Source organism: Portunus trituberculatus, chromosome 12 (genome assembly GCF_017591435.1).
Source record: "Portunus trituberculatus isolate SZX2019 chromosome 12, ASM1759143v1, whole genome shotgun sequence".
NCBI lineage: Eukaryota > Metazoa > Arthropoda > Malacostraca > Decapoda > Portunidae > Portunus > Portunus trituberculatus.
In genome coordinates, this window is record NC_059266.1 from 4,128,039 (window position 1) to 4,145,459 (window position 17,421).

General features: G+C 39.7%; 4 protein-coding genes across 5 annotated transcripts in view; 2 read left to right on the top strand and 2 right to left on the bottom strand.

The window, feature by feature from the left end:
• LOC123502751 (26S proteasome regulatory subunit 7) overlaps positions 1–1,746 on the bottom strand; it is a 7,497-nt gene extending 5,751 nt beyond the window's left edge. For both annotated transcript variants that reach the window (XM_045251992.1, XM_045251991.1), the window contains exon 1: positions 1,582–1,746. In XM_045251992.1, the coding sequence (XP_045107927.1) occupies positions 1,582–1,651 (70 nt within the window). In that variant the 5' untranslated portion in view covers positions 1,652–1,746. The remainder of the gene's footprint in view (positions 1–1,581) is intronic.
• Positions 1,747–2,428: 682 nt separating this feature from the next.
• Positions 2,429–5,222, top strand: LOC123502772. The gene is made up of 2 exons (XM_045252023.1): positions 2,429–2,525; positions 3,311–5,222. Exon 2 carries the CDS (start codon positions 3,311–3,313, stop codon positions 5,051–5,053), a length of 1,743 nt encoding a protein of 580 aa, XP_045107958.1. The 5' UTR covers positions 2,429–2,525; the 3' UTR covers positions 5,054–5,222.
• LOC123502773 (zinc finger protein 658B-like) lies at positions 5,155–6,917 on the top strand. The gene has a single exon (XM_045252024.1). The coding sequence runs from the start codon at positions 5,155–5,157 to the stop codon at positions 6,751–6,753; it is 1,599 nt and encodes a 532-aa protein (XP_045107959.1). The 3' UTR covers positions 6,754–6,917.
• A 2,977-nt stretch (positions 6,918–9,894) lies between these two features.
• Positions 9,895–17,070, bottom strand: LOC123502791 (RNA-binding protein 41-like). Its single transcript, XM_045252056.1, has 3 exons — positions 17,054–17,070; positions 13,646–13,761; positions 9,895–12,225 (listed from the first exon to the last, which is right to left on the bottom strand). The coding sequence occupies exon 3, from the start codon at positions 11,965–11,967 to the stop codon at positions 10,699–10,701; it is 1,269 nt and encodes a 422-aa protein (XP_045107991.1). The 5' UTR covers positions 11,968–12,225; positions 13,646–13,761; positions 17,054–17,070; the 3' UTR covers positions 9,895–10,698.
• Positions 17,071–17,421: the final 351 nt, after the last annotated feature.

Here is a 17,421-nt window from a genome sequence, read left to right on the forward strand (position 1 = left end):
CTAAAAAAGAAGGAAAGAAAAACAGTTGAGGCAGCATACATTACAACGGAGAAAACGACCAACCACAGAGAGGGATTTGTATGCCTATCATGCGCAGTGGCACAGCTCACCATAGAGGCGACTGGGAGGACGCCTGGAAAGGACTAATCAGCACGCTCCATTTTCCAGCACACCGTGACGTGATCCACCTGTCGTGTATATATACTGCTCTGCCTGCCTGCCTGTATCATTCTCTGAGAAGCCCTATGGGCAAAACGTTAGGGAAATAAAGTACTCCTGCTACTTCTGAGTTTCTTCTCAGAAGTATAGGTGTGTGTGTATATATATATATATATATATATATATATATATATATATATATATATATATATATATATATATATATATATATATATATATATATATATATATATATATATATATATGTATGATGGAGTCTGATAAGGGGCAACAAAAATTAATAAATAAAAGTTCAACTGAGGTAGTGGTCTCTAATGAGAACAGCCAAATGGATTATCCAAAACTTGGGTGTGTCAAAATCTCCCTCTGGAAAGAGTTCATCATAGGAAGGTGAAAGCACAGAAGCAGATAGGAAGTCCCAGCAATTATAAGAGAAAATGGATGAAAGACTGAATACTGATCAACTCTTGCATTATAGGTGGACAGGATAGGATCAAGAGAAAAGACTGTGTAGCGAGCCCACACGAGAGGCATGCAGTTAGCAAGGTTAGAAGAGCAGTAAATGTGAAGATAGCATGGCATGCAATTTTGCATCAAAGAGGGAGAGGCTGAAGAGAGTCTGTTAGATGATAATTGATAAGACCGCATACTTTAGTGTACTATATATGTGAAGTGTATTCTAAATGTGGATGGATAAGGCTCCATTACAGTTGGCAGTTGAAAAGGGTGAGAAAAACTAGCAATGATGACTCAAAAAAGCCTAGCTTCATACAAATTGTTTGAGTATGAGATGAAATGTGAAGTTTCCAGGTTAGGTTATTAATAAAAGACAGCCCTTGGATATTAAGTGTAGAAAAGTGTCGCTAAAGAGGCTATAACTGTCTTGTCTCGTCGAGAAAAACTGTTTGCCTGTTAAAGTTAAGATCTATGACTTAGTATTAAATTAAGCACCTTGTCCAGGTTATAATGTTCAATTAAACTGACTTTTGAAAGCTCCTCACCATTACATGGCCAAGCAACGTAAGATTCCAGAATTATCAATTACAATTGCTTTGAATTAACATGATTTTTATAGGTGTATCAAGCTAACACACTTCCTGGGCATCAAACTGACCACAGGGAAAGTGAAGGAAAATGTGAATATTCTTTGAAACTGCGTTTATTTACTTTTCCCAAATGCAAAAAAAATCTGTCCTAACCGTACAGAAATTTGATCAGGAATGAATGTAGCCAAACCAAACTCATTTAATCTACAGAGAATGTAAGGATCCTTAATAATATCTGCAACAAACCAAAAACTCAGACAATAAATAAACCCCAAACATGATCAACTGCTGACCCTCGTACATCACTGCCACCACCACCACCACATATCATCCCCTCGCCACCACAGCGCCTCACCCTTAATTGGCTCATCCTCTGACTTGTCCTCGTTGGTCTTTCGCATATCAGCTCCCAAGTGGTCCGGCATCTTGAAGGTTTAGTGAAAGTTTACAACACAAAACAAGACACAACTTCTCTCTCAGCCAGGCCGCAATGACTGGGAGTTCTGTGTGTCGGGGTCGGTGAGACTCTCGTACCAAGGGCCCAGAGTGTTGTACTCCTTTCACGTGCCAGCGTCAACATCATTATTGCCTTGTAGCTTTAGTATATTATTCCCAGGATGTTATTATTCTTGTATTTAGGCTCGAATATAAAAGGGAAGTTTAAAGAGAATATTCATGGTCTCTGATTATTCCTGTGTTTAAGCACGAGTGTAAAATAATGTACCGAAAGTGATGTATTTAAATATAATGACTTTCGACTATGAACTTATGAAGTTAGACTACTGGATACGAAGAAAATTTAGAATAACCGTTTGTTATCTAAAACTTACATTTACTCTGCTTGATAGCTAATCCAACACAATAATTATTGTTCTTTACATTTCTGATTTTTTTCTTTTTCATTTACCAACCTATTTAACAAATGGTTGTAGAAGAAAATAAAAATCAAGAGTTTATTCAGCTTTGAAAAAATGCATTGCAGTGAACATTTTACCATAAAAAAATTATATACGTGATAATGATGAATAAAGTAGCTCGAAACTATAAGAGTGCACTTTTCAGTAAATTTCACTCAAATTTATTGACGGTTCATTTTAAATTATGATGATTGGAATGCAAATGAGAATAAAATTAAATTACAAATTGGAAGCTCTGGAATAAAAAAAAAGGTCATGTCACGGCTTTTCCAGCTTCCCTGTGGTGGTGATAGTCATCGTACATTTGACATATTGTAGCCTAGTTTGTTTACATCCTCCTGCAAGGCCAAGACTTTGTCGCATTTTCTGTGTCTAGTCTAAAGTAAGAAACAATTTATGGGATTTGAAGGTGCAGGTCAGGAATATATGACGATTAAGATTCATGTCATTAATCCTTGGTATTATCTGACATAGCCGTAGTCTGCTTTTAGTGGAAGGAACTCATTCAGTCCATGCATCCTTTGAATGTCATGGGACTTGAATTTGATAATGATTTTCTGATTAGAAGAAGTGGCTTGCAAGTGGAGTGAAGTGCTGCAAAGCCACCAGTGATAGGTTATCATGAATTGGTTGAGCTGATGGACTGAATTGGTATTTCAGATCGATCCGAGTTGATTTGAGATGACTGTCAGAGTTTTGTACTTGCAATTTAGAACGGTCAGGGTTGGACCTACCCAACCATAAGAACTTGTCAGACGAATCATATTTATTCTTTGTTCAGTATTTTCTGTATTTAACATACAAATGTGTATTTTTCAGTATTGTTTCAGTGGACAACATCCTACACATAACTTCTAACTTACTAATGGCATTGTGAGATGACAGGTTTGGAAAAAAAAAAGTTAGGTATAGAAAGGAACTGGTTCTCAAATAGAATGGTAGATGAATATAATGGATTCAGTAATCAAGTTATTAGTGCTGACTCATTACAAAGCTGAAGGAAATTAGACATTTAAGAATGCTGATGGTATGTTTCATACAAGCATTCCAATATGTCCCTCTGATAGTTTATTTCAGCTTTCCTTATGTTCTTATGTTCTTGAATAGCAAACCTGATTGTTATAGGTCAAGCTTGAAAATAGATTTTATTCTTTTTCCACCATCCAGATGGCACCAGTGGAAGATGCCAGTACCTGTTACATCTGCAATGACAAGCGTCGGACAGCAGACACTGATGCGGCCGTCACCCCAACAAGATCCCCAGCTGACTCAGAAACTTTGAAGGACACCCTTATCCGTGCTCTTTCCCATGGGCACGTGGAGGACTTAATGAGCGAGTCAGAGAAGGAATCACGGATAAGCAGTGGTGTGTGTGTGGTGTCTTTGAACTCAGGTTGTGATGGAGGGCTGGAGGCAGTGAGTGACAGAGTGGTGGATGACCATGTTGTGATCTGCAGGAGGTGCACAGGTCTGCTGAAAGATTTTGAACACCATGAGCGCACAGCAGGAAAGATAGCACAGGATATCAGGAGGTTCTTGATGCGTCAGATGGAGGCACCGGAAGAGGATGTCTCAGGTGTGATTTTGGCAGCTAACCACAGAGCTCAGAGCTCCGTAAAGAAGACAGTTGGAAGGACCCACAGTGAACGGCAGGGTATCATGGCAGCCCTCAGAGCACTCAGGAAGTCAGGCATGACAGATTCCAAGAGACGAGGAAGGAAAAGGAAAAAAGACCTAGCTTCTGAGGGAATGAAAATAGAAGAGGAAGAGAAGAAGGAGGAAGATGAGGGTAATGTTGTCAAGAACACAGAGATGAAGGAAGAAACTAATGGAGAGGAAAGACAGCAGGAAGCTACATCAGCTAGACAGAGTCAAAGGATCCAGAGGAGAAGAGAGGATGGTTTGGTCATGCGTTGGGGAGATGCCATGTATGAAAATGAGGATGAGGACAAGTCAGGGGAGGATACTTTTTCTGATTGCTCCTCAGATGCTTTGTTTAAGGATCAGCCATACGTTAGGAGAGGGAGGGGAAGAAAAGTTACCCGTGTTGTGAGGTCTATGTCCCCAGGCAGGGCTGAGTATGAAATGGGAATCAGACTACAGTGTCCATTTTGCTTGCGGTATTACATCCCCATGAGCTCCCGCATGCATGGCTGCACCTCCTATAAAAATCAGCTGCGATGTCACACATGTAATGTATTTTTTACTACCTACATTAGGCTGGAGAGGCATTTGGAAGTGATACACCTGAAGCAGAAGAAGTTTGCTTGCCCTACAGAAGGCTGCAACTTCACCTGCATTGCTGAGGCAACCCTCATAATACATAAACACTTCCACGTCATTGAGTCCTTTTCTGGAGGGAACAGTAAGGAGGCACAATCAGCACAACAAAAGGAGACTGAGCAAAAAACAGTGAATAATGAAGAGGTTATAGTTTTAGATGATGAACATGATGCTCCAAAAATTGCTGACAGGGTCTCATTTCTGTTGGATGAAAAGAGCTTCCTCTCTGATGGCCATCATCTCCACATCACCACTCATAAAGTTCCTAAGGATGCAGAGGATGATTGTAAGATTCTACACTTTCAAGGAAATGAGAAAAATGACAATCCATCATGTCTAAGTGACAGATGGGAAACTAGTACATTAAGTCTTGATAAAGGTGAATGTGAGACTCTCAGGAAAAGTAATTTAGTTTTGGAGTGTCCAATATGTGACATTACTTTGGCATCCACCAAGAGTTACCAGGAACATGTACAGGAAGTGCACCATATACAAGTAGTGACCAAAATTATCGATGAGGATGGAACAGTCAAAGAGTCTCAGAGCTCAGAGCCTTTGACAAGAACAGTGAAGAAGTATTATAGGGTAAAAAAAAACTTCATTGTAGCTCCAAAGGGTTTGGATTAAAGAAGGAAGGAGAGGAAGAAAACAAGCAATACATAGAAGATCAAGATTTGTCTGATAGAGGAAGTTACAGAGAGTCTGAGGTTGGAAACACTTTGGAGCACATGTGTAAAGCCTTGTCTGGTGAGGATAAGGAAGAGAATCAGAACCTCAAGTTTGAAGAAATGGTTACCAAAATGAAGAATAAATATCACAAAAAGAAACATAAATGTTCAACCTGTGAAAAGTCCTTTCCTTCCAGAGCACACCTAAAGGAACATGAAGTCAGCCATTCCAGTGTGCAGCAGTTCCAGTGCTCAGTGTGTGGGCAAGGCTTTAAGAGGAAGAATGCCTTGAGCAAACACATGCGAATTTTTCATCCCAATGGGCCTCATAATGTTGTTTGTTCTTGTGGCAAAGTTTTTGCTTCCAGGGACTTGATGGAGAAACACAAAGAGAACAGTGGACAGCATCGGTTGCTGGTGTGTGGTGAGTGTGGGATACTGTATAAAACTCAGGCTAGTTTGGACAGCCACCTTTTGCTTCACAGGGAGAGTCAGACAAGTGAAGGTATTGCTTGGCCTTACACTTGTCACACCTGCCAGGAGAAGTTCAGTAGCCGGGCTTCTCTCAGCAACCACACCAAGGAATTCCACAGCATCAGTGTCTTCCAGTGCCCAGAGTGCAGCAAGACCTGCAAGACTCTGAAGCTCCTCCACCTGCATCGTGTGCGAAAACACACAGCAGGCGATCAGCAGTTCCTGTGTCCCCTGTGCAGCAAAACATTCCACATCCTGAAAGATCTCCGGCGCCACATGCAGACCCATAACCCAGCAGGAGCACGTGAGTGTCCTGTGTGTCACTCAAAGTTCAAAACGGACTCAACTCTGCGTACACACATGAAGTCACACTCCAAGGGGAAGCCGTATGACTGTAGCATTTGTCTCTTCCCATTCTGTTCCGTGGAGGCACTCACAGCCCATCTACAGAGTTACCACAGTATTGAGGATGTCGGGAGTGATTTCAGTGAGACATGGAATTCCAAGTGTCTTGTGTGTGGGCAGGTGTTTCTGAGACGCTCAGCCCTGGCTCAACACATGCGGTCACACTTTGACTCTCAGGGCACACAGCTTGTGGTTCTGGAAGACACTGCTATCGACATTACTAGAAACACTCTAGTGAGGGAGGAGCAAAATGAAGCAACTCAGTCACTGGTGCAGACAAGGCAAATTACGGTGAACAAAGGAGTTGTTCCAAGCCACCAGAAGCCAACACAAACTGAAGTGGAGTCAACAAAATCAAAGAGAGAAAGCTCCCTTGAAGGATACAGAGTGACTGACAGTAAACATGTGCCAGTCACTGCAGAACAAAGTATCTCTGCCAATGATGAACTTTATGAATCAAACAGTGGTAAAAGGACTATCATAAAAGGCCAAAACAAGGAAGACAGACTCTCTCCCTATCCTGTCAAGGATACTGCATGGCAAGAGAGAAGCATCCAGACACTGGAAAACTCCACTGAGGTAGTTGTTGAAGGGCTGGCAGCCTCAAACAGCAGTGCAGCTGATGGTGAGGAGACACGGTACATCTGTGAGGCGTGTTCCCTGGTGTTAACGGACATGGAGCAGCTTAAGGTTCACCTCCTGACCTGCTACAAGGAAGACTCAAGTGATGAGTGTTTTGTTGTCTTTGAGGTCGATGACAACAAGATTCAGGATAAATGATCTACATTACAGTGGAAATGTAGAAATAACTTCAGCATGGACTTTTAAAGATTGTATTTAAAGTTTTCCTGTTTGTGTACAAATATGGTGTACAGAGTTGTTATATACCATTAGTTTTTTGTAAGAAAATAAAAAAAAATCCATAAAATAAATTTTGTCAGGACTATGTTTATCATTGTGTGGACATATTTGAAACAATTCCTTATAACATCCTAAAAAGGATTGTTATGGCAAAGATATGTGATGGTTTCCTTGAAGTCTTTGTCTGTAGGGCTACTTGAAGAGTATTGGCAGCACTCTTAAGCTTCCACTCATAAGTGGCACAAGCAATTATATTTATAGTAGCACCCATATTAGGGTCCATATCACCACCCAAGTGCATCTTTGGTGTAACCACCTAGAACCCGGCAAAGTTTCAAGGCCATACTTGATGGGATTCAAACCTATGCATGGATGTTTGCCCGATCCAAGTTATTTAAAATGTTCTCAGATACAAACTACATAGATGTGAGATCTTTCTTTACCTTAGAGGAGGGAAATAGGACTAGAAATCATGGCAGGAAGATTAGAAAGCAAGGCTGCAGGTTAGATATAAGAAAATATTTCTTTAGTCATAGAGTGGTAGACTTTTGGAATGCATTGCCAGAAACGGTTGTAAATAGCACTAGTTTGACAATGTTTAAAAACAGATTAGATAAGCACTTAAATTCATTAGATTTATAATTATGTATAGCACTGCATGATAGTTTTTATAAGAAATTTACTATAGTTAAATAAGACATGATCCCCATGTATGGGGACCACAAATTGTAGAGGATTTCGCTGCAGGACTTAGCCCTGTTAATGGGCCAAATATTTAGAATTAGTATATAATGTATTGTGTACTTGTAAGTGTATCTTTAAGTACTCTGTGCGACTGATACAGGATAACCTAGATGGGCCCTGGTGGCCCTTTGTTATCCTATTATTTATGTTATGTTATGTTATGATCCCACGCTCACCACCTTATCCACTACGCTACTGCCACTCTATGCTGGCAGGTTGTCCTGATGCCTCATCCAGCATTCCTTATAGTTCTAAATTCAGCAACACTTAGTCTCAGACAATATGATAAAACCTCATTTCACCACTTGCTAAGTTTCATTTTTCCTCATAGAGACTCACCACTAGCATCAGTTCATTTTCAGTCTCATATTTTCTGTAACCTCATTTTCAAATCTAAATCATTCACTGAATCTGTATATGCATCAATTTGTATAACTTGTTCTCATGCATATAGTATTGAATCTTCACTATTTTATATACAGTATATAAAATTCTCTGAAGTATGAATTCAAAGAAGTACATTTTAACTTACTTTCTCTGTATAATTCCATTAGTACAATATTCTCATCTTCCACCAGAGCAACAGTCTGCTAGTTGTTCTTGATATCTTAAGGCATACTGATGATTCTTGTGTTTTTAAGAATCTCCAATAATTTTTTCTCTTAAACAGTTATTCTTCTAGTTCATAATCTTACTGTCATATTCAGTCTTATTTCTAGTACTGCTCCTACACCTAACGAGGTGCAGGTGCTTGCCATTAACATAACATAACATAACATAAATAATAGGATAACAAAGGGCCACCAGGGCCCATCTAGGTTATCCTGTATCAGTCGCACAGCCACCTCGTCATCAGTACTTAAAGATACACTTACAAGTACACAATACATTATATACTAATTCTAAATATTTGACCCATTAACAGGGCTAAGTCCTGCAGCGAATTCCTCTACAATCTGTGATCCCCATACATGGGGATCATGTCTTGTTTAACTATAGTAAATTTCTTATAAAAACTATCATGCAGTGCTATACATAATTATAAATCTAATAAATTTAAGTGCTTATCTAATCTGTTTTTAAACATTGTCAAACTAGTGCTATTTACAACCCTCTCTGGCAATGCATTCCAGAAGTCTACCACCCTATGACTAAAGAAATATTTTCTTATATCTAACCTGCAGCCTTGCTTTCTAATCTTCCTGCCATGATTTCTAGTCCTACTTCCTCCTCTAAGGTAAAGAAAGATCTCACATCTATGTAGTTTGTATCTGAGAACATTTTAAATAACTCTATCATATCCCTCTTATACATCTCCTCTCAAATGAAAACATGTTTAATTCCTTTAATCTATCTCTATACTCCAGGCGCTTTAATGCTGGTATCATCCTAGTTGCTCTTCTCTGAACTGCTTCTAACATGTTGATATCCTGCCTATAATGGGGTGACCAGGCCTGTATGCAATACTCTAAATGGGGCCTAACATAGGAATTATATAAGCTACGCACCACTTCCTTACTTTTATAACTAACATTTCTATTTATAAAACCCAGGATCCTATTTGCCCTATTTCTTGCTTCTAAACATTGCTTTGAAAATTTCATAGTCCTGTCTATCACTACTCCTAAATCCTTTCCTTCCTCTACTGCCTCTAGCCAACATCCCTCCATCTCATAGCTAAAGTTTGTGTTGTCTTTACCTAAATGCATAACCTGACACTTTTAGAATTAAACTCCATCTGCCACCTGTCTGCCCATGCTATCAGCCTGTCCAGGTCTCGTTGTATTCTGTAATTGTCCTTTTCACCCTGTACTGCACATGCTATCTTAGTATCATCTGCAAACTTTGATACTTTGCTACTAATTCCTATATCTAAATCGTTAATGTACACCAAGAAAAGAAGAGGTCCTAGCACTGATCCTTGGGGTACCCCACTAACCACTTTCTTCCACTCAGACATTGCCCCATTTAATACTACTCTCTGTTTCCTATCAGAAAGCCATTCACTAATCCAATCAACTAACCTACCCCCTATCCCATGTAGTCTCAATTTGTACACTAGCCTCCTATGCAGTACCTTATGAAACGCCTTGCTAAAATCTAGATATATAACATCTATGTTATTTCCATCATCTAACTCCTTGGTAATATATTCCAAGATAATAAATAAATAAACTGCTGAAAGATAGAATCTGAGGAAATAAAATCCTTAACTTGCAGGAAATTAAGGTTTTCCAGTTTTTCATCTCTTGCAAAAAGGAATTTTTATACTGCATGCATTGACAAGGTTCAAGCTAAAAAAAAAAAAAAAATAAATAAAAATTGCACTTTTAATAGAAATCTTGTACATTTATTCTTAAGGTTTAAATATTACAATGAATAAATAATAACTTTAACAGCATCATCACCAGTATTTTGTTCAACATCACACTAGGAGAAAAAAAAAAAAAAACACTAAAGAAGGGAGAGGAGAAAGCAGTGATAATGGAATGTGTCCTTGCAGTGCACAAACAAATCCAATTACCTGAGCATATAATTAGTGCAATGGGTGGAGCAGACACCAGTTTGATGGCAAAACCTACTATAAAAATGACAAAAAGTTAGGAACTCTAGTGAAAAGAAAAAAATGAGTTGAAGGTAAAATGCTGTTGTGAGAGAGACCAACAAAGGAGTACATAGGCAAACCCTCTGATTGGGATCACCAGCACAATAACAATGTAATGACTACAATGACCTTCTGCAGAGAGAGAGAGAGAGAAAAAAAAAAAAAAGAAAAAAAAAGAGCTTCATGTAACAAATATAACTTACCCATTCCCTTCATTATATAACTTCCCTACAAAATCTCACTATTTTAAGCCTAAACCAATATTTTTAATTATAGCAAAAGGTAAAAAATATACTTTGCTTCCATTGTGAGGTGAACACACACCACACACTGCATAGTGTAGTGGTTAGCACGCTCCGCTCACAACTCAAGGGATTGAGGCCTCATTTCCTGGTGTGTAGAGTGTATTGTGATCTCAGTCCTACCCGAAGATTGGTCTATATACTCTGAGCCCCATAATGGGAAAGGCTGGCTGGATGACCAGCAGATGACCACGGTGAATAACACAGCCATGCTTATAACTTCTTGGCAAAGACTGCCACCAGTGGTTTGCCATGCAGCATGTAGCCAGTGCACAGCCTGAGCGCACTGGAAGCTGCTTCTTCATCCGGGAAGGTGACAAATGCTTGGCCCTTCATGCGGCCTCCCAAGAGTCTGTACAAGATTTTTTGGCCATGAGTGGACTCAAAGTGGCCCATCAGAGAAGCCAAGTCCTTTGGAGTAATACTTGGGGATAGGTTTTTAATAAACAATGTGGAGGATGGTGTTCCTTCATTGTAATTTCTGAATTTTTCCATGTCTTTTAATTCTTGGATACTTATTTTGTTTGCATTTATTGTTGCCAAAGGAATAAGATCTTCTGGGTCGAGACTCATAACGAAAGGTTTAGTCTGATCTACCTTTACATTGGTACTAGTTTTGGTTACATGCAGTAATGTCTTGCCCCTTTCGCAGCTCCTGCCCATGAGACTCTTCCCTGGTGATTGGGGAAGGGAAGCATCTGGATGATTGGTGTTACATCTGATTATTTTTGGTATTTGTTGCATATCCCAATAGGACTTTGGTTTTTCAGTCAAATAAATACAACTTGGATTTTCATTTTTATTCTTCTTTAGTTTAGCAGGACCCACTGTTTCATCCCGCTGTCTCTTTTTCTCAATGTGTTCCTCACCATGGGTCTTGTCTGACTTCACTGGAGGGAACAGGCTCTCTGCTATCTCTGTTAAGTGATTCATGGGGTGGCCCTCTGGGAGGAAGTCTTGTTGTAGGGTTGGCTGTGAGGCCTCACCAGAAACAGACACTCTTTGGGTATCATCCAACAATGCATTGCTAGAGGTCTGATTTTGTGCCAGGAGGGAAGCCTGATAACTTCTGTGATGTACTATTTTATTTTCAATGGCCTCCAGCCGTTGCCTCCTAGCATGAGGAGCTTCCAGGTGGGAGCTCTGGCTCTCTTCACCAAGCAGTAGGTGGATTTCAGACTCTGTGAGATCACATGATTTTAATGTCTGCTTTACATTCAAAAGTGACTCCACACTTTTGAAATCTTCAAAAGATGCGAGGCCACTGGTGTTTGCTGTGACTGACTCCTCACATATTGACCTAACAAACTTCTTTTGGTTATGCAGCTGCTGTTCTAGAGAAATGTGCTTGGACAGCTGCTTCTTTAAAAGATCCTTCAAAATTTTCTGTCTCAAGGTATCCCCCTGGTACTCCTCAGGCTCCTCCTCATCCTGGCCCAGATAACGGTATTTTTTGGCATTGCTGTATGTTACTGAAGCCATTTTTAACTGCAAATACTAAGTACCACAAACTTTATTGCACAGTAGTCTCACTCTTCCCTTAAACTATCTACACACTGGGTCTTTCAAACATATGGATTCCAGTTACTACCATCTTCAGGTGTAAGAGAACCAGTGATGAGCAAAACGATGTCCACTACCCACCATATGCCAACACCACCAAGGGTAAGCAGTTTTCCCACAGCCGTCCCAGTGTGGCCAAGACAGAAGCGATCCATGCCCAGGAACCCAAGCAACACACTGTAGATGAGGGTAGTTACAAAATAGTGACCACTGTACCTGGAATGGACAAAGAAAGTAAAAATATGGTGGTGAGATGGAAAATGAAAGTTGCTACAAAGGCAGCTTCTGCAAGTGCTAATTCTATTTCCCAATAACAATTTTTCATTGGAAAGAAACTTATTTCCAGTAGTGATATCATCTATCCTTGACTCTATTGCTTCGCTAAAATTGGCTTTTCTATTCATGCTAAATATTGGAGTACTGCAGCTTCTGTGCATCAGGTTGTCATGCAATACAGAAGACAAACTCAGTACAGTGGAATCCTGCTATTCATACAAATTGGAATTTGTACAAATGGTGAATAAATTTTCCAATAAGAAAAATGTAAATCGGATTCATCCATTCCAGAGCCACAGGTGATTGTTCATTAATTCCTTGACTGACAGTGACAATTTGTGTAAGCATGTACCATTCCATTTTGAGGTGGTTGGCAGTAACACCTGTTCTATTAATATCTCCTATTTATATCATCTTATCTGATAACAGAGAGAGAAGTTTCATTTATCCTTCACTGCCTCCTATAATTCATCATATCAGGACAAGACAGACTTGAAGTAAACGTGTAGTACATTCAATAGCAAGGCGATGCTGTACAAATTGCTTGTCCCGTTTGAATGGCAAGTTAAATTTTGTGAAAAAAGTTGGATGAATGGCATGGTGTAAAAATGGTGGGGTTCCACTGTACCCTCCACATCTTCCTTACAAGCTGCACCAAGTATCATCATTCCAGACCAGATACTATTTACATTTTTAACAATAACTTTATCTTAGTGGCAAATAAGTACAATATACAAGAATGTCCCAAAAAATTTGATATAATTTGAGATGTTCATATTAGAGTGAAAATTTGGTGAAGGAAATTCAAATTTAATAGGCTTAATTGTTAACGTATGTTTTCCCTACAAATTTCCAAGAAAAATTCTATAAGACAGAAATCTTATAACGTTTACAGGTTATCACAGATATTCAATGTGTTCTCTGCTTGTGACACGATATATGAGTTCCTGCCACACTCACTGCAGCATGCCCTGTGTAACAGTGTTGAAAACCAGTGATCCTCTCCTTGAGTTCCTCTACACATGTAGGAATAACCCAGAGAAAGAAATCATATGGTATCAAAAGGTGAGCATGCAGGCCATTCCAATATATAGTTCCAATACATTTACTATCTCAGATTTTTTTCTTGGAAATTTGTACAATAAAATTTTGCCCACAATTAAGCCTACTGATTTATTTCTCTTCATCAAATATTCACTCCAATATGGACATCTCAGATTATGTTAAATATCTAGCGACACCCTGTATAATTTTATACAGAAATAGAACATCTATCCTAGCAGTATCAATAAATAACTTACAGACTGATGGATGTACTCACTTAATGCAGGGGAATCCATCTCGGAGAAACTCTCTCTCCCCACAGCATTCGATGCCTTGCAGCACAGTGCAATACTTCTTTGTGATCTCCACGTCTTCAAACCTTTGTCCTCCAAACTGAGAAGGAAACACAAGATCAGTCACTCAATCAATGTCCAGATGGCAGACATCCTGAGCAGCCAAACACCACAAAGAACATCTGGGAAGTATAGAGAGACACCTGTGATTACAGCACAGCCAGATATCTCGGAGATATGTAACGGATAAGCTGGCAAAACCTCAATACCTGGCTTAATTCAGACATCCTAATATCCCAGAATAAAAGCCAATAATTTTCACACTAGGCATCACTTAACAGCATGGCTGCCAACACTTATACATGTCCCCTTCAGCAGGAAGCTGTCAACATTTATCCACAGACACACAATCATCTTTATGAACCTGTGAATCTCAATCAACTAGAGAGAGAGAGAGAGAGAGAGAGAGAGAGAGAGAGAGAGAGAGAGAGAGAGAGAGAGAGAGAGAGAGAGAGAGAGAGAGAGAGAGAGAGAGAAAAGAGGTGAGTAACTTTCTAGGCCTAACTTGAAAGTAAAAGATGGAGAAAAATCAGAAGACTTCAATCTTCACTTCAGCAAGAAGTCAGCCACCACACAAGAAAAGACAGAACATACAGCAGTCATGATTTATGCTTGTACAATACATTGCTGGTCAGAACAGAAGGTGCGAAAGGGACCACGACTTCCACTCTGACCAAATATCATTCATCCCTTCTTAACTCCTAAACACACGGTGGGATTCGCTGTATGTCGCTATCTGACAACTCTGCAGCTCTAGTAGTCAAAGTAGATGATACGTTTCCTTAGTCAACGTTCGCCTGTGGTTCATGTGCTTACATTTGAATTTTCTTTCACCCCCCCCCCTTCACGGCCCCTTTTTGTGGATGCGTGAGCTTACCATTGTGCCCTGTTACTACCTATTATGGGACCTAGGAAACTAATTAGTAAGGCCCAAATCTCAGTCATTTGTGCCTTAGTGAGGGAGAATAAGTCAAATCAAGAAATTGCCACGAACACTGGCAAAGCTCTCAGAACTGTTCAATGTAGGACAAGAATTTATCGTAAGGGAGGAAGAGATACTTCGCCACCACCTTACAAGCCTGAAGGGCGTAAGCGCAGTGTGAGCCAGAGAACTCTGAACATTATTCGAAGATAGCTTTAGGCCAACCCTCACATACACAGCAAGGAACTTTAGGCTAGGAACCCTCTGTGCTGGGTGGGGTGAGTGAAAGGAGTGTGCGGAGATATGTGAAAGGCAACATGGGATAACGGAGTTGCTGCGCAGTTTCAAAACCTTGCTTCAGTCATGATTACCTTAACAGTAGGCAAGCAGTTTGTGTCTCAGCACAAAAACTGGAACTTAGGTAAGTGGCTTAAGGTATTTTGGTCAGATGAGGTGAGCTTTCAGATTACAGACAACCAGAGAAACCGTGTGTATCGCAGACTCAGTAGCAACCGTCATGATCCATGCTACACATCATACACATTAAAACCCTGATTCTTTGATGGTGTGTGGTTGTTTTTCTTACTATGGTCTTGAAAAATTTGTGTTTTTGCCTAAGAATGTTTGTATGAACCAAAACAACTACTTTGAGCTAATTCTAGATGAGTTAGATGAGTGTATGGAAAAGTGCAATGCTGATACTTTCATGCAAGATGGTGCACCATGCCATATGGCAAAGTTGATTGTTGACTGGTTTGATTTCTGCAATATCAGCCTTTTAAAACCTTGGCCCACAAGTTCGCCAGACCTGAACCCTATAAAAAATCTCTGGCCGTACATAAAACTGAAGCTAAAGGAGAGAGATACCTCCTCTCCCCCCCCATGCCTCCCAGCCACTATTCAGGACATATGGGGCAATATTGACACTCAGTATCTCCACCACCTGGGTGATTCACTTCCCAAGAGACTCAAAAGGTCAAGAAGGTACGAGGGCACCCTATCAATTACTAGTTTAGGTGAATACCCTCATTAAAACATATTTTTCTGTGTCATTAATCTCCTTCACAGGATGTCACACGTACTGCACCTTCCGCTCTGACCAGCAGTGTGAAGACTGGTTCCCCCCTGAGTAGGTTGCCCTCCTCATGGCATACAGTGAATCTATAGGATATATGGGAGGCAGTGGCATAGTGATAAGGTGGTGAGCGTGGGACCGGGCAGATGTCCACGCGTAGGTTTGAATCCCACCAAGTATGGCCTTGAAACTCTGCTATTTGTCTAGTGGTTTAAAGTTACCTACATGTCACCAGGGTACATAGGTGCTTGATGGTTACACCAAAGATGTGCTTGGGTGGTGATATGGAGCCCTGATATGGATACCACCATAAATAAAATTGTCAGTGCCACTAATGAGTGGAAGCTTACCAGTGCTTCCAATACCACTCTTCAAGTTACCTACAAGCACTATAGGCCAGATGTAAAAAAAAAATCATACTGTAACCAGATTCGTAGTAAGGACATTAGACTAGCAAGAAGCCAAGCAGTGAAACAGTCTGCTAAATCCATCTCCCAACCATGGTCCTATATTTGATTTCCAGCCAGAGGGAGATTAAGCAGGTACCATTGTCAATCTTCCTACAAGATGCAATGCTTCCATCTCACATATTTGGACACTTGGCTTTCCAGGACTACAAGAAACAGTGTTGAGTGAATAGTGGGATCCAAAATGGCACTGTGTTATTCTCATTTTATAATATTAGTGTTATTTACAATATTAAATCTCAAATCACAGAAACAAACAAAATACATATTAATTTTCTATGAATAAGGCTAATTAAGTGAAAAAGTTATCAAAGAAGGGAAATTACCAATATACATGTAGAAGATCAAGCTCAGCAGGTCCAGATAGGCTTTAAATTTTTTGTCTTTCATGTACTTTCAAACCAAGTAATTCACAACTAACATGTTCAATCATGAGAAAATGAAAAGATGGCAGAAATATACTGAAGTTTCCTCATTGAAATAGTGGGAAACCTACCAGCCTTATAAGAGGTAAATTTTTCAGATGATAAGAATCTAAGACAATATACCAATTTCATCAATATTCATTATATCTAAACCAAAAATTCCAGTGCAAAAAAAAAAAAAAAAAAAAAAAAAAAAAAAGTATTAGACATGCCTAATATAAAATCTGATCCTCAGAAGCCTAACCTTAAGTTAAGCCTGTAGTTAGGTCTCTGACCAAGCACAGTGCTATGCCAGTGTAATAATATGAGAGAGAGAGAGAGAGAGAGAGAGAGAGAGAGAGAGAGAGAGAGAGAGAGAGAGAGAGAGAGAGAGAGAGAGAGAGAGAGAGAGAGAGAGAGAGAGAAACTTGACTGACTTACTGAGTTGGCATGTGGCTACTCACCTTCACACACCCATAGCCAGCATCCTCCCGTGCTGTGTTGTTCCCTTGATGGTCTGTCAATCCTTGACACTCAAGAAACTCTAATGGCCTGCAACAATAGCCATTCCATTACAAACGAACATTACACAGAACACTATTATTCTGCCTGACTTAAGACTATATTATTACTATATAATATAAAGTTTTGGTAAAAATTATTACCTATGCCATAGTCATTTTAAATGCCATACTACATTATTCACAAGTATTTTCTCCTGAATTATATAATTAATTTCTTGAGCAAATTCTTCATCCAAAAGTATCATTAGAGAGAGAGAGAGAGAGAGAGAGAGAGAGAGAGAGAGAGAGAGAGAGAGAGAGAGAGAGAG

Coding starts and splice junctions, on each gene's coding strand:
- LOC123502791 (XM_045252056.1), bottom strand. CDS start 11,967: ATGGCTTCAGTAACATACAGCAATGCCAAAAAATACCGTTATCTGGGC.
- LOC123502773 (XM_045252024.1), top strand. CDS start 5,155: ATGTGTAAAGCCTTGTCTGGTGAGGATAAGGAAGAGAATCAGAACCTC.
- LOC123502772 (XM_045252023.1), top strand. CDS start 3,311: ATGGCACCAGTGGAAGATGCCAGTACCTGTTACATCTGCAATGACAAG.